The 20,907-nt window shown below is 34.2% G+C and overlaps 2 protein-coding genes and 1 long non-coding RNA gene across 3 annotated transcripts; all 3 read right to left on the bottom strand.

Annotated features, from left to right (window-relative positions):
- Positions 1–244: 244 nt before the first annotated feature.
- On the bottom strand, positions 245–8,802 carry LOC114289396 (Aldolase superfamily protein). The gene is made up of 13 exons (XM_028233123.2): positions 7,766–8,802; positions 7,563–7,677; positions 7,390–7,468; positions 7,232–7,307; positions 6,919–7,002; positions 6,682–6,786; positions 5,387–5,467; positions 5,209–5,273; positions 4,574–4,643; positions 4,411–4,488; positions 1,781–1,878; positions 1,542–1,677; positions 245–626 (listed from the first exon to the last, which is right to left on the bottom strand). Exons 1-13 carry the CDS (start codon positions 7,823–7,825, stop codon positions 480–482), a joined length of 1,194 nt encoding a protein of 397 aa, XP_028088924.2. The 5' UTR covers positions 7,826–8,802; the 3' UTR covers positions 245–479.
- A 2,799-nt stretch (positions 8,803–11,601) lies between these two features.
- On the bottom strand, positions 11,602–14,489 carry LOC114289395 (putative trehalose-phosphate phosphatase F). The gene is made up of 11 exons (XM_028233122.2): positions 13,993–14,489; positions 13,749–13,889; positions 13,582–13,653; positions 13,199–13,324; positions 13,003–13,059; positions 12,802–12,903; positions 12,607–12,684; positions 12,387–12,456; positions 12,239–12,309; positions 12,022–12,114; positions 11,602–11,935 (listed from the first exon to the last, which is right to left on the bottom strand). Exons 1-11 carry the CDS (start codon positions 14,281–14,283, stop codon positions 11,846–11,848), a joined length of 1,191 nt encoding a protein of 396 aa, XP_028088923.2. The 5' UTR covers positions 14,284–14,489; the 3' UTR covers positions 11,602–11,845.
- Positions 14,490–14,614: 125 nt separating this feature from the next.
- LOC145802977 (uncharacterized) lies at positions 14,615–17,155 on the bottom strand. Its single transcript, XR_014344886.1, has 3 exons — positions 16,964–17,155; positions 16,794–16,832; positions 14,615–14,713 (listed from the first exon to the last, which is right to left on the bottom strand). It is a non-coding gene; the product is annotated as an uncharacterized LOC145802977 (long non-coding RNA).
- Positions 17,156–20,907: the final 3,752 nt, after the last annotated feature.

The raw sequence follows: 20,907 nt of genomic DNA, 5'->3' as shown, positions 1-20,907 counted from the left end.
CACATTAGACCTGTCAATCAATCATTGCCACCCTAGTCTTCTTGTAAAGAGTGGAGAAAGCCCAAGTGCAAAGGAATCTTTTACAAAACGAAACACATGAGACAAAAGATGGGCCCCACATGTGAACTCCACTTATGTACGCCTGACACGCCATTGTCTTTACGTCTGTGTCCCATTTTATGCAAGTATAGCTATAAACAGTGGTCTGGTTTCCAGAACTGTCTTCAGCAGTAAAACAAAGACAAGGTAAAAACATTTTATCATTAAACTGCAAACTTTATATGGTTAAATCGAAAACATGTTGGTGGAGATAACAACAGAACTGTGCTCTGTAGAAGGAGGAAACGAAGAAGAAGCAGGGAGACCAACTGCATTTGAAGAAGGAAGCAAAGAAAGGAACAAAAAGAAAAGCAGTTTGAACCAGATTTGTCCCTTATTTCATGAAGGCAACATCCACTTGGGTGATCTATGAGACTTCTTCAAACATTTGGGGGTGGCCAGATCTTCCCAAACAACTCCTCGACCCGCCTAGCTTGATTAACATAGCCGTCCAATCCAGCAGTCAGAAGTTCTTCAGCAGCAGGGCCCATAGCTGATGCAAAGCTATATTGGTCCCACTTTACAAGCTGAAATAAGCAAAGATCAACTACTAAACCTTCACAGCCACCAAGGAAATAAAAGGGAAACTAAAAATACTACAAACTATGGCTTGGTTATATAAGTTCTAACTATGAAATTTTTTGATAATTTATTTTCCTCGTTTTCTTTTCTTCTTTTTATTTATTTATTATTTTTTATCAATTGAAGGTTCTTCATTCCTACTTGAAGTTTATTTATTATCTTCTTGGTGGCATCAAGAACGATGAAAAGTGGCTAACCCTAGACCCTGCTGTAGGCAAGAGCCTTATCCACTGGGTTTGACCTTTTTTATGAGTGAAAAATAAAAATCATCGTTCATTACTTTAGAGAGGTTATCAAAGTGAGTGATGGGATGGGAAAGACATCGGATACAGGAAAAATCAAAGAATTTGTAATTTTATTTATCTAAGAGTTTTATTTATTTAGGAAGTTGAATTTGTTTGGGATTAATTTGGTTTACCTCTATATATATGACTTTTTATGTGATGGGAATACTTAGAATTTGAAGAATATTGATAATTAACTATTGAGATTGATATTGGAAATTGTTTTGAGATGGCGATCCCCGATTTCTTGTTGTTCTTGGCACTACATCAGTGGGTTTTGTAGCTTCTGTTGGAGTATTCCAGAACAATAAAGAAAAGGGTCTTCAGCCAACACAGTTTGCAGCTCAGACTGATGCACCATCAGTTTCCATCAGCTTCCAAAAATCTCTACAAATTTCTAAAATTTAAATGAAGCTTGTTTCACAACAAAAAAATTTATGTTGTAATGATTACTTCCCCATTGCTCAAATCAACCACAAGGTAAACATCACCACATACAAAGGGTCATACCAAATAAATGACATTCCAAGCAGATATGTATAAAATAAAAGAGTAAGAGGAAATAAGAATGCAGACCTCTTCATCACTGAAGTTGTAGGCAGTAGCTGATTGTGGGGATAACCTTCCCGCAAAAGAGTATTTATCATCAGGAGGAGTGATAGAATCCTTGAGAGACTGCAATATCTTCAATGGTGTGATGATATAATCAACCCTGCACAAGAGGACAGCAAAGCTTGAGCAACTAGTGATCCTTTCTGCCGTTCAAACTATCAAATTCCCAAATAATGATTGAAGATCAGTCATAACAAAGTTACCCAAGAAGATTGAAAATATCCTGCTTGTTCCGCACTGCTGCCGCCATCAACTTCGATTTATGCCCATATTTGTGAATGTAATTATAAGCTTTTGTCACCTGCAGTGATGTACTATAGGCTGAGCGCATGAGCAATTCAAGGGTGACAACTGTAATCACTTGAGTGACTCAACATGCAAGGGAGAAACTAAAAGGCAAAAAATATCAAACAAAATCAATCTATGCCTCGTGTCCCGCTAGAAGAAGTAACAGGATTGAATTTAAAGAAAAGATGAAGTAAGCGTTGAACAGCAGTTGAATAAAATTTTCAGACAAGGCCAATGCCCTACCTTACAGAGTTTTGTGGTGGTGGCAGTGCAAAGGTGTCAGCAACTCTGACATTTGAAGGTTTTAAAGAAAACCCTATGTCCAAATTTACTATAAGCTTTGGACCCTATCTTTACCAGCTAATATCACAAATAAAATTCATCCACTCCTGCTCCCACCTCAAAGAAAAATTCAAAACATGTCAAACTGGAAAAGAATAAGCTCTTTTAATTCACTTGTATGCAAGGATACTATTAAAAAATTATAAAGTTCATCATTTGAAACTTTGGTGACAAGATTTGCTACAGCTGTTAACCATCCATCAGCAATTGAACCATTTTCTAATCAGTGGGGCCTATGGCCAACTTTCATCAGAGCTCAGAAAAGGCTTTCACCTTAGAAGAGGCACCTTCGTGTTTCAAATCTTTTAAACAGGCAGAAAAGACATGTAGGCATCACCTCTAACAGTAATACTAATAATAGTAATAGTACTACTGATAAACAACAATATTAAAAAACCATTAGCCTACATTTGTCCTGCCAATGCAGTATACTAGGAAGGGTGGAAGAAATATGGTAAACTTTAACATTATTGGAACAAAGTGACAGCAACAGACAAGAACTCTGATCCCAAGCTTCACAGCCCACGCTTTTACCATGTTTTCATTGATAATGATGGATGATATTACAATTATCTGTGTGTTGTTAGTTAACAAGCCCATAGAAATAGTCTTTAACAAAGAACTAAAAATAGGGTTCAGATGAAAACTTGCCACTACTTTCAAGTTTCCAACAAATCTCTTTTTATTTTATTTTATTTTTTGAAGGAAGGGAGATAGAAGATGAAAGGTAAAAATATAATCCAAAGAAGATGTGAAAGAATTGAAGAGATGTGGCAGAATCTTTTATTAACACAATCAAAAGAAAGAAGATGTGGAAGAAAAAGAAGAGACAGCAGAACCAAAATACAATGCAAGTCGACAATAACTATAAAAATCAATCTAAACTGCTTAAGCTTAGAAGCCAGGCAACTTTCTCAAAACATAAAAAATCACAAGAAAATTTCTTTTATTTATTTTGTGTTTGTGTGTGTGTGTGGATGGTTTTATGGGGGAATTCCACCGTAATCTGCCAACATTTTCAAGCAAAGTTTACACTTAAAACTCAATAAAAGGAGGTGATTCAGTACTATAATGAAGTCACTTCGGGGTTAACATTGCTGCACCCAACACTGAGAGATGCAGCAACATCAGCAGTAAATATACAGCCAGCCACCCTACAGGGGACCAATAATCCTTACTAGCCATCTATGTTACATGGACTCGGGTACGAGTATCGGGTGCGGGTGCGTATCTAGGGGTCGGACACTTTAAAATTAAAAATTAAGGATACGTGGATATGTATCCAAATTTGGATATGGGTACGGGGATACGTTAAATAATTTAAAAAATATATATATATATTTATTATATGAAGATGAGTTATATTATATAAATAACAAATAAAAATCTATGAAGATGAGTTATATTATATATATATTTTTATAATATTTTTATTTTAATATATATTAATTATTTAATTTATTTATTATATTTTTAAACAATGTGTTCTAATTAAATTTTTTTATTTTATTTTACATACATGCATTTATTTATTTTTTATTAATATATATAAGTATATATTATCTTATAAATATATTATATGTTATATAATAATTATTATATAATATATAATAATAATAGTTATTATTATAATTATTAACTATTAATAGTTATTAACTATTATTATTATTATTATATATTATTATAGTTATTATAATGATAGATAGATATACGAATAGATAGACAGATATGATAGATCGAGAGGAGATCGAGAGCAGTACGGGAGAGAAGAGGAGATCGAGAGATCGAGAGCAGTATGGGAGAGAAGAGGAGATCGAGAGAAGATGAGATCGAGAGACGACAGAACAGGAGAGATCGAGAGGAGGAGATCGAGAGACGAAAGAACAGGAGATGAGATCAAGAGTGAAGGATCGGTTGGGGTGAGATCGAAGCCTGCGACTAGAGAGAAGTCGGCGACCAGGTTCTTGCTCTCTCCTCTTTCCTCTCTTCTGTATTTAGGGCTATTTCGTTGCTTCTCTATGTAGGGCAAAACATAGCCGTATCCATTTGTGATGAGCCGTATCCCGGCCGTATCCCGCACCCGTACCCGTGTCGTGTCGTGTCGTGTCGACACGGGTACCTCCGAAATTTCAAAGAGTCCATGTAACATAGCTAGCCATAAGGGAATAATGAAGTCAACATAGCAGTGAGGTGTATAACTAACCAAAGCCAACCCAGGATCTTCTCCTCTTCTGAGAGCAGCTTCTATCTCAGGGTCACCAGAATGGTTGCGTGCCCAATCCTGAAAAAGATGAACACACCCTAGCTGTCACCAGATCGAATATTTTACAAACAATGTAATTTACTCATTAGAAAAGAGGCATTACCCTAATGCGACCAACAAAAATCTGAATAACAGAAGCACCGGCTTGAGCTGCAGCCGCAGCTTGGCCAAAGCTGAAGCATGACAAATGGCAATGATTTAGCAATAGGTTTGATTTATGAATGCACTAAACCTTAAGACCATGTTCGAGTGTTTCAACAAATATAGTTGGGGATTAAAAACTGGCACTAGATATACAGGGCCAATCAATACAACAGTGAAATGTTGGGAAAAAAAAAGGGGGGGGGATATCAAACACCAACTGCAGCTTTTGAACCATGATAAGAGCCTAATGATGCATTAACATTCCAGCCTCATTCTTTAGTTAATGAAAACTCAAACACCACTTAAGAGATAGATATTTCGTAAATATCAAAATGTATAGAATGACCACACCTTCCATATAAATCACTTTAATAGCTAGATCAGAGACCTTTAATATGAAACATTTTAACACCCGTGTATATTACATTTGCCATATATAATGGCACAAACATGAGCTTAATTTTCATCACAACAATCAGTTAATGATCACTTGATAAATGGAGTTTCACATCTGAATTAATATAAAAATTCATTCAAAGTTTTCATAACCAACAAATGAAATATTTGAAGGACAAGCTTCCACTACAAATGCACCTGTAAACAAAAGTCAAGTGTGTCTGTATGCCTTCAGATTCCAATACTCTTGATGCCTCTATTCCCTGAGTAGAAACCAATACATTACAAGCCACAAAGAAAGACAAAGAATTACTAGCATTCATGTGTCATGCAGTTTTTAACATATAAAATATACACACATTTCTCAGATACTCACTTGCCAAGTTGAAGGAATTTTAAATAACAATCGTTCTGGAGGGACGTCAATTCCATGATACAGTTTCAGCAGGTCATGCACCTGTGCAGACAATGATAAACTCAAAAGTGTCAATACTGCATATATACATAATCAGTAGAGGGCACGTTATAACAATGGTTTCAGCATCCCTTGTTACAATTGTCCATTTCAAATATGCTCAAAGTGTTGTGCCAACTGCCCTCAACACTCAATGCTATAGCCATTCAACAAACAACATATAAACGCACAATTTAAAAAACATTGCAAATATAAAAACTGATATTGACTTACAACTTAATATGGATGATCAAAATGAATGCAAATCCAATTTTCAGGCAAATACCATATAGCATGAGAGGTTTGGATAATCCAAATGGTCACTTACTCCACATTCATATAGTGAATCACATCTCTCACAAACTACAGACCTTATGAGAAAGAACTAAAGGTATCAACATCAAAAACTTAACATCCTGTTTAAAAATTAGAAAACAACAAAGGAAAAATAACAAAAAAAAATCAATGACATCAGGGAGAAAACCCCTTATTGAGAAAATATAAAATACATAAAAAAAAATTGAGTCGCAACCTTTGTTGAACTGTTCATGTTCAATGGAGGTTGAATATACTGAGCAACAACTCAAAGTAGTTGAGATAAGGCAAAAGCATGCTGATCAGAATGTTAAATCAAATATAGAAAGGACTACCAAAAAAGTAATTGAAAGCACGATATTTGCTGTCATTAACTTATGGCAGTATCTTCATTACAGACATGAGTGAATGAACCACATGTAATTATGTAGGTCCCACTACCTTATGTTATAGGTAATAAAATTTGTTAGAAAAAAACTGGATTGTATAACTTCACAGAAATTTAAGTGGTGTTTGGTAAGATTTGGTTTTGGATTTTTTTGGATTTTTTTTTACTAAAAGACAAAGTTTTTGCAAAACTAAAAAAAATTAATCCAAACAAAATATTACATCCAACTCCATAATCATTTCACTTTTTCTCTCACAAACATCACATCCAACCATAAAAAAATCCAACTATCTTCTCAAACAATAAAAAAATTTTATCCAATAATATTCTACAATTAAAAAAATCTACATAAAAACTCACTTCCCAAACACCCACTTAATCAACCTTTAAGTTCCAACATCCTACATTCAACTTAAAAACTGATACTATCAAACAAAAAGCTCAGAATAATAAAGGTACAACATATCCCAAGACGAAAAATTGAAAAAAAAAAAAACTTGGAAGAAATCAATACCTTCCTAACAATGCCGTGTGTGTCATATGCAAGACGAGCATCCACTTCCGTTGAAACTCGACCAGGGACGAGCTTTGCAAGTTCACCACCAACATTTACTAAAGCCTACAGATTCCATGCTCAGTTGTCAGACCACCAAACTAACCACATATATGTGTATGCACACACATCCATCTATATTTATATATTTGATGGGTGACTGACGACATGTTCAATCACACTAAGGAAAGGTATTACCTTGTTAACGAAACAGGACATTCGAACATCTGGGCCGGCCAGCCCGTAACACTCAGAATCTGCCAACGCGGTATCCACAGCACTCTACACCCCGGAAACAAATGTATACAAAAACCAATCATATTCATAAGCTCATGGGCCCATCACACCATGTAAATACATTGGCAACCATGTAGAACTACAATGCTTAAAAATCCCATTTTTGTGATTGAATTCTCAGTTTCGTAACCAAGATTTCAAATTTAAATAGCATTCAGTCCCATATATGTAATATGATTAAATTGATACATGTGTGTATATATATAAATATTACCCTAAACATTGTATCGGGGAGACTGCAGATACCGAGCAGGAGAGAGGAGCTGACAGTGGCAGCAGTTGGAGGAAACCTGTAAATTGCCAAACAAAAACCCAATAATCTGCTGAAAAAGGAAAAGGGGAAATGGGAAATTTGGGGAGAAAATGTTTTACCTCTCGAAATCATCGAAAATGACAGTATCGGGAACGATCTCGCTGTATCTTGACACAGAGTCTAATTCAGTGATTGAACCTAAATCCATCAAATCCATCAAATAGCACATTGAGTAAATTCAACAGTTCTAGATTATATATAAGATGAGAGAGAGAGAGAGAGAGAGAGAGACCAGTGTCGAGAGAAGAAGAGAAGCCAGTGGAAGCTCGAATTTGAGGAAAGGATCTGTGAGACTTGAAGTTGAAATTAGGTCTTGCGGACCGAACGATGAAGCTCAACCTTGTTTCCTATTCGATCAAAATCTCTAAATTTATATATATATATATATATATATATATATAGAGAGAGAGAGAGAGAGAGAGAGAGGATTCTTACTTGAAGAGAGGAGGAGGAGGAGAGAGCTGAGGAAGGCGGAGAATGCAACGAAGCTGACATTTCGAGAGAGTCTGCTGGTTGAGAGATAGAGAGAGAGAGTAGATCAGGATATTTATACAGAAATATATTATATGATTGGTTAAAGTGTCAGCACATAGCATAAACTAAAATTATTTCCAAAAATTTTGATATTGGATAACGATGGGGTCTGAATCGGTGGAATTAGTTCCATTAGTTTATTTTATTTTATTTTTTTATTAAAAAGTTAATAATTTAAATTTATTCATATTAAAAAGTTAATTGAAATTTTCTTGATAAAATTATATTTGATTTATTCTATGGGTTTAACGATGGGGCCAAAATAGTATTTCATTTGCCTTGTTTATTTTTAAAAGTAGAAAGGAGGGAATTAATATTAAGGAGATTGTTAGTAAGGAAATTAAGTAAAATTATATTTGTTTTAATGAAAATTGTTAGTGTTGGAATTGTTAAATTATTTTTATATAAAATAATAAAACAAATAAAAAAATTTTAAAAATTAAACATTAATGTTTAAAAAAAATTCTCAATATGTAAAAAATAAGAAAAAATTCTAATTCCCTTACCAATTTTTTTAGGGGGATGCACCAATAAATCCCAAATTAATAACTTATGCACTGTTTAGTCCTAAAAGTTTTCTTATAGACTGAAAGGTCCCATTACAATGTTAATAACATCAGATACAATGTTAATAACATCAGAGTCATGTTACAAACATTGGATTTCAAACATCTAATGTTCATCAAATTTCAATAATGTTTGAAAATATAGGATGAAAAACATCTAATGTTCATCAGGTTTCAATAAATTTTGAAATTATAGAATGAAACATCAGATCATTTACATCATTCACATCATGTTGATGTAAAAATGAGACTAAATGGAGCATAAGAAACCTTTTAGGACTAAATGGTTCAACGTTTCAAAAACTAGGACTTATGGGTAAATTTTTCATTTTTTTAACAACAATGATTCATCTTACTAAAAATATCACCACTAATAGCACTAATGCATTAAAAAAGTAAAAAAAAAAAATACAACTCCAAGACCAAAACATCACATCATTAATGACGGGACCCACTGCCACCTAATTAGTGGGAGCACTAATTAGTACTCCCAAGCATTTTTCTTTTTTTAATACCACCTTCACCTCCTCTATTCCAATCTCCTTTTCAACCTTCATCTTAACCCTCTCCTCCATTCTAATTACTTTCCTAATTTTACAAATAAAAATAATATTAAATAACTCACCTCCATCTTAATCTCCTCAAATCTATTACACTCCGAAACAAACGTGGTGATTGCTAAAACTTCAAAGAAATTACAGATATTTGATGCACGTGTCATTGTAAGCATTATCCAAAAGACTTCACATCCCCGTGTAAAAGCAAACCTAGTGGTCTTTTTTGGTTTGGGCCTTTTGTGCTCCTGGTCCTAAGCCCAGTGGTGTGGCACTTTGGTAAAATTTTAGGCTATAATTTGAGGTCGCAGATTTTATTTTATTTATTTATTTATTTAGATTAGTTATTCAGGCGACAGGATATGTGATTGGTATGATGAACTTTTTAAATTTAGATGACTTGTACCTATTGTCAGGAGTGTAGATTTGAATTACCCCCTATGTACGAGTCTATAACCTACTGCTATATGATTGAGTGACCCTACGTAGCAACCATCTAAAGGTAACCGTTGAGGTCTCAACTTCATATAAAGTTTAACCCCAAATATTATTCCTTTGTGTTTTCTCATTTATATATATTTTGAGATGTGATTGAGATCCCCTCCAATCACCACCCCCCAGCCCCACACACACATGGCGAATGGTGATTGGAGGAGAAGAAAAAAAAGAAAAAGAAAAAGAAAAAGAAAAAGAAAAAGAAAAAAGAAAAACTGGTCAATCAAAAAGAGAGGGGGTCAAAAGGGGTAGGAGAAAAATGGGGTAGGAGAAAAATGGGGTTCGAATCATTTTTCATATATATATATATATATATATATATATTTTTTTATAATTACAAAACAATGAGATACTAAAACCATGATCTTCTAGTAAGATATACAAGTTCTAACTATTGATTTATCTTTGGTATGATTCATACCTATCCAACATATAAAAAGAGAGAGATATGAATGAGTAATGTTAGAGATTTTAAAAATTTTATCAAATATCTTATATGGGTATATCTATGTGAAATATTTAGTAAAACTTTTAGTAAATTTTTTAGAATCTCTAGTATTTTTATATATGAATAGCATTATTCATTAATTATTCTAAAATGTTGAAGATTTAAATAGATTAGTAGTTGATAATTATTTACCTCTTTCAATTAAAAAGTGTCTTATTTTACACAAAACCCAATTATTAACAGTGTTTAGTTTAAAAAATTAAATATATATATATATATATATTTCAAATCTCTCAAATATAACATAAAAAAATAAAAATAAATAAATAAGGGATTATTTGGGATGACCTAAGTGTATTTTTTGTCTTTTTAAAAAAAGATATGTAAAAAAATAAAAAAATAATGTGATAAAAAAAATATAAAAAAATAAAAAAATAAATTATTTTTAAATTGTTGAACTTGAGCTAAATGTCATTGTCATCTTTATATAATCATTGTCATCTTTAGATAGGCTTACTTGTGCTACTACCACAATTTCCCTCTCTCTCTCTCTCTCTCTCTCTCTCTCTCTCTCTCGTGTGATTTTTGTCTTTTAATCAATAATAGTACAAATTGTTGACAATAACAAGGTCAAATTGTTGACAATAACAAGGTGGATTTGTTTTTGAATAATCGGCTAGTTTTGGTGGGCATGTATGGCTACTTCTACCCTCGCTTACTCGGCCGGGCCTCTAAAATAATGGCAAAACAGTGTTCTGCGTTTGCTTCGGGACAAAATTGGGATGGGGCAACTCATTCTCAAAAACAGTGGGCCTGATCCATTTCTAATTTTTTTTTTTCTTTGAGTGTTTCGAATTTGCTAATTTGATAATTTTTTTTTTGAATTATTTTTTGCCTTTAATTAATTAATTATTTTTTGTAAATTTAAGTTTTTAAATTCAACTCGACAACACAAACTGAAATGTTTTTTTAAAAAATTCATAAAAAGGCCAAAGAGACAAAAATAAACGAATTTTTTAAACTTATTTGGTTATTAAATAAATTTTTCAAAAAAACAAAATTACTTTTTAAATTTGTTTACATACGGACCACAAAAGTAAATATTTTAATATTTTAACCTAATTTAAAAAAAAAAAATCACTAAAAATTAAAAAACAAACAAATCAAAAAAATAGATGATTTTAAACAACTCTATTTTAGTCTAAAAGTCCAAAAAAAAAAAAAAAAAAGACTAACATATTATACAAAAAACTAAAAAAATTATTCTCTCTTTACTTTTTGTCCCTTTTTTCCGTGAAAAATCAAAAAATATTCCACATATTACTTTTTTTTTACCTCATATTTTAACCAAAAAATTACTAATAAAATAATCTATTCCCAAATGATGAGCTATTTAGTGAATTAAACAAGTAGCTTATTTACTTATTTGCTACAATTTATAACATCACTTATTTATTTTTTTACATATCTTTTCGTAAAAAATCAAAAAATATAAACCCCAAACAATTGATGTAAAAACAAAGAAAAAAAAATACTTTGAAAAGGAAAAAGTAAAAAAAAATCTAAATAAAATATACTTATATTTTACTTAATTTCACATTTTTTTTTTCTTTTTTCTTTTCAAATCACTTCCTAAATCCCTCAAATTCACGAACCAAACACAGCATAAAGCCATTACAAAACAAACCACAAATAACTCTCATTGAAGACGGTATTTTAACCTTGGGGGAGAAAAAGGAAAAGGCTTTACAAAAGTGCAGCCCAAAAAAATCTTCGAGCAATGAACAATTCAAGTAATCAATTGAAGAAAAAGAAAATCAAATTGGAATTTAGCTAGCAGCTCCCACCTGCCTCAATTTATTATAAACAGAATTAAGACCTAACAAATAATTCATCTATACTATACGTATTCAATCGATCAGTACTCTTCTTTATCGTTTTTTGTATTGCATTTCAACAGCCCACTCCTCTCCTTCCATCTCACGAGAGACTTGAGGAATTGTTTCACCTGCATTTAAATTTAATTTTTTTAATAAAAAAACCAAGTAAATAAAAATTCACAAAGGAGACTATATGCAGAACTCAGAAGTGCACCTCTGAAGTGTCTCTTAGAGAGAAAAAAGCCTTGGTTTCTTTTGGGACAGAAGATACAAGAATCCCATAACCTCGGTTACCCTCTCGCAATACCTGATATCAAGATGGTGATAAATTAAACTAATTAGATTACTGAACATAGAATTTAATTAACACATGAACATACAACTTCACAAGCTCATGAGACCCCAAAAACTTAATATAAGTTGTTTATTACCTTGAATGCATCTTCATCCGACGTGTCATCTCCGATGTAGATTGGGAGCACATCGTCACCATTACATAGCCCTGCACCAATTGGTAGATTATAAGATCAAAGAACTAAGAGAATGTAATATATTAACACCTACGACTTGTTCACTTACCAAGTGACTCAAGCAGAAACTCAACTGCTTTCCCTTTATTCCAATCAATCACTGGACGGACCTCTAAAACCTGTATATGTGAAACCGGAATGAACGCCCAATTAATATTTGAACATGATAAAGCAAAAAAAAATAGAGAGAGGAAAAAAAAAAGATAAATGAAAAAAGAATATGCTACAAATCCAAAAACAAAACCTGAAAAATATGTTGAGGAAATTACCTTCCGACCATGAGTTAGTCGCAAGTGTGGGAAATCTTTTAAAACGTCATGAACAATTTGTGCAATAGTAGACCAATTCTGGAATCAGTCAAAAAGTAGAACATGTTTAACTTGTGAACCAAACTATTAACAAGCTAATGTGAGCTATTATTTCATCACATGATCAAATCTATAAAGAACCTGTCAATTCCTTACCTTCTCATCTACGTTACGATAATGTACAGAGGCACAAAATTTGTGATTCTCAACTTTTGCACCTTTGATATCGTTAGTCATATCGACGAGGGTTCTAAAAACCTGCACAAATCAATATGAAAGAACCAAGTCCGTGTCACATTATTAGATAAATGCTGTTTACTTGCACAATATAGTGGTATATGCAATAGAATTACACACCTCATCAATCATGGGTAAAAATTTGCTAGCGGGCTGGAAAAGGTTTACCTCCTTGCCCTACACATGAAGAATAAATCAGATGCAAACACAAGAACAGGAGTTTGCAAGAAAAGCGATTCAAACAAGCCATTATCACAATCTACAAGTACAGTGGAAGTGGAAATAAAGAGTTTTAGAAAGACTTGTAATATCTTACCTGCTGATCAGTAAATTTAATACAATTCGAAGCGTTAGCAGACACACTGTCTTTGACTGGACACATGATGTCCATACCATGACTACCAGCATAGTAAAGCTCTGTTAGTCCCACCAAATCATAAACCTGAAAAGAGGTTGGGAATCAGACACTAATTGCAATAAGAAATAATATGTGCAAACAAAAAGATAAAATAATGGGGCAGAGGGATGTAAGACTCTTAAAAGATTCTGTATGGTATTATAATCTTGATTTTCAATGTTTTCGCTTTTCGTTTTCATTTTCGTATTTTGTGCTTTTGAAAACAAACAATAATGGAAAAAATTGACAAACACCCATGATTGCTAATGGGTGTCATTCAAGATAGAAAATTTGCCACCTACCTTGTCACGGCTTCTTCCACTAATGATTGCTGTTGGAATATACTTTGCAACATCCATAACAGCAGAACGCATCTGATAAGAGATGTGGTTTAACTTCAGTATGAACACTCTACTATACAAAAGGAACAAATATTCACACATATAAAGGTTAAGAATAAGATACTGACCTCGTTAGACATGAAGGCACGATCAGGGTCATCTACAATTGGCGAAAGAGTCCCATCATAATCTAAAAACATCACCATCTTCTTATTCCTCGCATGATTTATGATTTTCTCAAAGGAGTTGAGGGCCGATGGATAACTCAGCTGCCCAATAAAGAAACAACAATATGGACAAAAGATTAATTTTAATTTTGATCAATCCTTAACATATTTGCAATTTAGACAGATATAGAGACTTTAAGGCTACCATCCAGGAGCAGTAAGCAACATCACTATCATCTAAAGCCACCTCAACATTGCAGTTTTTAAGTATCTTCTTGCTAGGAGGTGAAGAAGATTTCATGGCATCAAGCCAACCATTGGACCGAACATCATCGAGCTTTCCTGGCTTCTTTCTCGGAATTGTTAGCATGTCAGAGGAGAATGATGCTCCAGATTGCGCATATGGCAACAGACTGGAATGTATTCCAAGTCTGGACTTGTTTATCACAGCAGGGTCAGTAAGAACAGGAGAAACATTTGTCGATTTTAAATCCATCTAGTCCAGATTACTTGCTCAAAGTTCTGACTACAAAGAAAAGTGTATGATATATAATCACTGCTTGGTAAGAAAGTGGGGCTTGGTATACGCCTAATGTTGGATATTCTTCACCCAACCCTTTTGTCTATGAAAAACCACCTCTTCAAAGTTTTCTTGTCGCTGCTGCTGGGTGGGCAGTCCATTAAGCACAAGCTTCGCGAAATCTGACAATAAAAACAACATATTAAACAAAAAACATACCTCTAGTTTCCTTTTGTTTATTTATAATTTGTTTGACATTCAAAATAAATAATCAAACTGCATCGTACCTCATCTCTAAAGGTACACTGCATCTATAGACGAAGGCTACACATTAGTTGTACAAGTTTTTCTGAGAACAGAGTGATGTATAGCCCACAACGCCAGCCAAAATCAATGTAGTTTCTACCTGTAGCATGAAAAACAGAGTCCAGTTAATTTAATTTCTGCAACATCATAAATTGTCATACATAAAATGCTAAAAAAACATTTTCTACGTACACAGTACTACTAGGAAGCACAAGCATAGACCAAAAACACTCCAAGAAGGAATAATAACTGGAACAGTCTGAATGCAAATTTGGTGAAATTTGTTCAGGACAGATGTTCTCTATTTTGTCAAGTAGAGACTTAAAATAAAATGCTGACAAAATAGTAGTCCTGAACTACCATCATTTTCAATTTGTTCCGAAAGATGTGATTTTCCATTCCATTTAAGAAATAGCTACTCCAATCTGATAAAAGAATCTGAAGACACTTGATAAAATTCCCAAGGAAAATCACCTTTAAGGGATTAGAAAAAACTGATAGTTAAATTATAAACATTGCCTTTCCATGTGTATCTAAATTAAGCATCATGCATTGGGCACTCTGCAACAAATAGTGTGCACATAATACAAAACATGTCTACATATATGTAGATTTATGCATACATGTGCATGTGCATATCACACCTAATTATTTAAGTCTAAGTTTGGTTCAGAAGGGGTGCAGATTTTAAATGGATCATTGTGAGTGGGAGATGCCAAACTTCTGGCCTACCTAAAAGTAAAAAGTTATATATACCAAAAAATGCCCATAAATAAAGCACATAGTGTAGATTCAAATAGTGTGATGTGGGACACACCCATAGTAAATTAGGTTCATACATTCCTTTTTGGGGATACTTTTTTCTGTTAACAAGTGGTGCTGATACCTAAAATTGACTGTTTGGGAAAATAACCAAAAGTTTTGTAAAGTCTCTCTGCTAGCATAAGGAGTGCTTCTCATGCCCAGACCGAACAAATAATGAACTGTATGTTGAAGAAAACATTGCTACACCTAATCAAAGCGGAGACCATAAATCACATTTCATAATTACTTTGCAAGGCAATGCAAAACATATACAAAAGCAGCAGACCTGATGTAAAAATTCAAAATTGCAAAATAGTGAACACAGTAAAAATAGACAACATAAAATACCTTGATTCAAGTATATCAAATTAGCTTTCACTTGTCTCATGACTAGTGCTCTCTAAATCTACAAAATACCTTGATAAAAATTTGCCACAAATTCAGAGAGTTTCCTTTCCCATTACTGATCAGTATCATTTTGACATGGATCTGTCCTCGGTTTTACCTTGGTAATTCAATGCTTCCCGTTTACAAATAAAATGTTGTAGTTCTAAGGTGTAAGGTTTAAAACAATATGTAATATTTTGATGTCTTTTTACTTTAATTTTAAACTCGAATAATTTTATATGTATAATAACATATCTTACTGTAGTCAAAACACACATACAGCTAGACCCAAAGACAACAATGATATAGGATGCTAAACTAGCACTGATAGACACATACACGCAAGGTAGAACATCCAAATTTTGACATTACAATCAATAGGTAGATATATTTAAAGAAAGATGATGGTTATGTCAAAAAAATGGCATAAACATTAGAGTACCTTGCCATGTTTTTTTTACCATGTGTTTTTTTATTTTATTTTTTTCCAAGAAATTTCTTCTTCCGATTTAAAATCACAAAATTTGATCAGGTTATAATTGCAAAAAACAGAAAGAAAAAAATCAACATCTTGTCTTGTCTAGTTTGCAACAAACGACCAAATCAAATCTTTATAAGAAGAAATTTAAAAATTAGCTGTCAAATCACGATTAAATATATATATTTATGTGTATGGTCATATATTACTTATACAAATACACAAACACGCAGGGTAGAATATCTTGATATATAATTCATCAAACACGATCAAAACAGGTGGTCAGAAACTAGTTGGAATTAAATAATGATTAAAAAACTAATCACAAAATAATAATAATAAAGAACACACTAGCATGAATCTTGCACAAGAAAACAGAAACTCTCAAATCGTGAAGATATGCAAAATGATTCATCTTCTTCTCTCAATTCCAACAGCATTGCATAAAATAGCCTAGAAATTTTTCCATCATCAAAGAAAATAAGAGAGAAAATGGAAGCAGCAGCAATACCTGATTCGTTCAATCAGGTGGAGATGACAGCCTCGGAACCTACAAACGGACGACATAGATTGAAAGGGAAAAGAAAAGGATTAATGAGAAAATTGAACTTTGACGAGAAACAAACAGAAAATGTATAAGAAAAGGGGGGAAAGGAAGGAAGGAAAATTGTATCTATCTACCTCCACAAAAACGGCTGGTGGAGAGAGAAAACCCTAGAAAGAAAAAGAAAACGCAGGAAAGTAGAGAGACAAAGGAAGAAGGATTCTGAGGGCTAAAAGTTTGGGTATTTATAGAGTTTGATCGGAAAAAAGACGTGCCAAATAAGGCATGTAAACGAGTCGGTTGTTGAATTGGGAAACAAACACCTCCGCAGGAAAATTTACCAAATCAATATTTCGTTAAATATTACTACTATACTATAAACCGAAAAACGGTGCAACAACTTGTATTTTTAAAATGGGCTGGGTTCTCTTTAGCTGGGTTTTTTTAATTAGGAGGTATTATTGGATTTTTGTGGGCTTGTTATGGAGGTCGTATTGATAATTTAAACTGTTTAATGTATAATATTTATTGAGTATTGTATTTTTGTAAAAAATTACATTGATCAGATATCGATAACTAATTGATCAGATCACATTTCTGTCAACAATTTATTTTTAAAATTATATTTACCGTTGATAGAACTATAATCTAATCAAGTAACTATCGATATATGATTATTGTAATTTTTTACAGAAATAAAATATTTAATAAGTTCTACAAATTAAAATATTCAGATTATTAATGCAGACTACTTGGTGAGCCCACGAAGGTCAACAACTCTCTCCAATCTGATTTGAACGGGTGAAAGTCACTCCGTTTTAAAAGCTAATTAACTCACTGTAAACAAAATTTTAAAAATTTCTACAGTAATGTACGTTTTTTATTTTAAAGTTTTATTATAATATGACATGACATGTTAAAGTAATAAAATAAAATTATATGTTTTGTTTGCATAAAAAATGCTAAGAGCATCCGCATAAGACTCTTCAAATTTTTAGGTTAATTTAATTCAAAATTCACTTTTTCTATTTTAATTAGTCACATTTTTAATATTCATTGCATCAAACTCTCTATTCTAACTCAATCTTATTAAAATATTAATTTCTTATTGTATTTGTTATTCTTTTTTTTTATTATTAAATTGATGAGGTGCTATCCAAATAATTCTTAAAAAAAATATATATATATGTTGTTGACCGGTTGACTGGTTAGGCTAATTTTTGACATATTTCTTTCTTTTGCTACAGTACTCACGGGATATCCGGGTGAATGATCGATTTACAATTTTTGACCTAGTTTTCCTGTAGAAAATATAATAAAAAAATTATATAACGAATGAATAGTGCCTCAACAAAGTTGTTAAGGTACTGTAGCAAATTTAAGAAAATGTTAATTTAGAAAAAAATTTCTGAGGCTGATGGAGGGAAAATTTGATAATTTATTAGTTATATTTTAGTTTTTTGTTATTTTGGTGATCCTGATGCGGATGCTCTAATTGTTGCCCAATTAGCAATAATTAATAGTAATATATCTGTAAGTTTTTTTTTTTTGAAAAATTTTAATTCAGTATAAATTTTAAAAAATAATAATAAAAATTTACAAATATTAATAATTGAAATTATAATGTTTTCTATGAATCTGTTATAATTTTCTATGAGTATCATTGACAAGTAATTTTTTTATTTTTATATTTTATAACTTATATAAAGAGGTTTGCGATATGTGAAATATGTATAAAAATAAATGAAAATGTGTATGTTTAAAATACTTAAACATCATTCTTAAATATATTTTCAAATAACATAGACAATTGCAGGTTAATTGATAATTTATTCACGAAGCAATAAAAATAAGGAAAATGTTTGGTAGCTCAAATTTTTGTGACTCAAATGGCTCAAATCTGTCAAAACGACGTCGTTTTACACTCAAAATCTGTCAAAACGACGTCGTTTTGACAGATTTGAGCCATTTGAGTCACAAAAATTTGAGCTACCTAGCATTGTCGTAAAAATAAACCAAATTCTACGTTAATGTGACTAAATATAAAAATAATATTTTAAGAATCATCAATATTATTCTAGATGAAATGTGTATTCAAATTCTACTCTCCTAAAAAAATATTATAGAGCCCTAACCCAATGATGTGACCATGAATTTAATGATTAAATTGACAATTTCAAACATACATTTATATATATATATATATAGTGCTAAATGCATGTTGGGAATTTTATATTGGGTGGTACAGCGAGGTAGAGGAAGCGAACACGTGTTGGTGGGCGTGTCAATTTAGTACGCAAAATATGACGACACTTGTGACATGTATCCTTGTCACGTGGCCACGTGTCTCTGTAATGTGATCCCCGCCGCACTGGATCGACGGCTTTCAGTTCCAGTGTGCACCTCCCCCGGGAATGGATCGTGGGTCACCTTTTCCCGTCCTCCTTTCCTGTCGCCCCCAAAACAACGTCGTTTTGGCGGTGAATTTTCAAAAAAGAAAAACGCAGAAGAGGGAGAAAGGAGAGGAAGAGGGAGGGAGGAGGAGGGCTGGACTGGAGGGGGCCATAAATACAGGGGAGGAGGACGAGGAGGTGGAGACTGGTCGGAGGCGGAGGCGGAGGCGGAGGCGACGGCGGTCGCAGGTGCTGCGACGAGGTGGAGCTGCTGCGACCTGCGACGGCGGCGAGGGACGAGGACGGCGAGCTCGCAGCTTCCTCCTCCTCCTCCTCCCTCCTCCCTCCTTCCTCCCTCTCCCTCTTCCTCTCCTTCCTCCCTCTTCTCTGCGTTTTTTTTTTTGAAAATTTGCCCCTAAAACAAAGTCGTTTTGGGGGCGACAGGGGAAGGCGACGCGTGATCCGAATTCCTCTCCCCTCGCTTGTTTCGGGGACACCTCGACAAGGTTTCATTACAAATCAAAAAAAAGTTAATAAGAAGTGGTTTGGTTCTTAATTTTTTATTTATATTTATAAAAAAATTTAAAATTTAAATAAAAATTTTATTTGGTAAAATTTTTTATTTATAAATTAATGGTCTGAGTTTATAAATTTGGTCAAAAAATGAAAATATAAAAAATGTGTTTTCGTTTTGAGTTTTGAGTTTTTATTTTTTTTTACCACCCAATACTAGCCACCACCCGCCACCATTTTCTACCACTGTTTTCCGCCACCACCACCCACCCCCTACCACCACCACTCACCACCTACCTGCCATCACCGCCCACCAACCACCCACCAGCCACCCACTCGCCACCACCACCCACCCCTCACCGCCGCTACCACCACCACCCACCTGCCATCCGCCCGCCACAACTATCTACCGCCCGCCACCACCACCCGCTACCTACTTGCCACCACCACTCACCACCCACCTACCACTACCACCTACTCGCTACCACCTACCACCCGCCACCGTCACCCACCCACCCACCCACCACCACCACCACCACCCGCCACCTATCCGCCACCACCCACCATCATTGCCATCCGCTACCTACCTGCCACCACCACCCGCCACCACCACTGCCACCACCACCCACTCGCTACCACCCACAACCCGGCATCGTCACCCACCGACCATCATCACCCACTTGCCACCACCCACCACCATCCGCTATGTGCCATTTGCCACCCACCTATCACCCACCACCCGCCACCACCACCCACTACTTGCCACCACCACCACCCACTCGCTACCACTCACCACCCGCCACCGTCACCTACCCGCCACCACCACCCGTCACCACCCACCGTCATCCGCCATCCGCCATCCGCCAGCTGCCACCACCACCACCCACTCGCTACCACCCGCCACCGTCACCCACCCACCCGCCACCACCACCGCCACCACCGCCACCGCCACCGCCACCACCCCCCACCACCACCAGCTACCCACCACCCACCGTCACCACTTTCCACCACCGTCTTCCGCCGCCACTTGCCATTTCTCACTCTTTTTATATTTTTAAATTTTTTCAAACATTTTGTCAATTATCAAACGCGTTTGTAGTTTACGTTTTTCTAAAAATAAACAAAAACCAGTTTACAAATTTTTTGTAAATATAAACTGAAAACGTAAACGTTAC

The sequence above is a fragment of the Camellia sinensis genome, chromosome 11 (genome assembly GCF_055761805.1).
Source record: "Camellia sinensis isolate YWXY chromosome 11, ASM5576180v1, whole genome shotgun sequence".
NCBI classification, from domain to species: Eukaryota; Viridiplantae; Streptophyta; class Magnoliopsida; order Ericales; family Theaceae; genus Camellia; species Camellia sinensis.
Note: the sequence above shows the minus strand (reverse complement) of the source record. Positions and strands in the feature narration are given on the sequence as shown.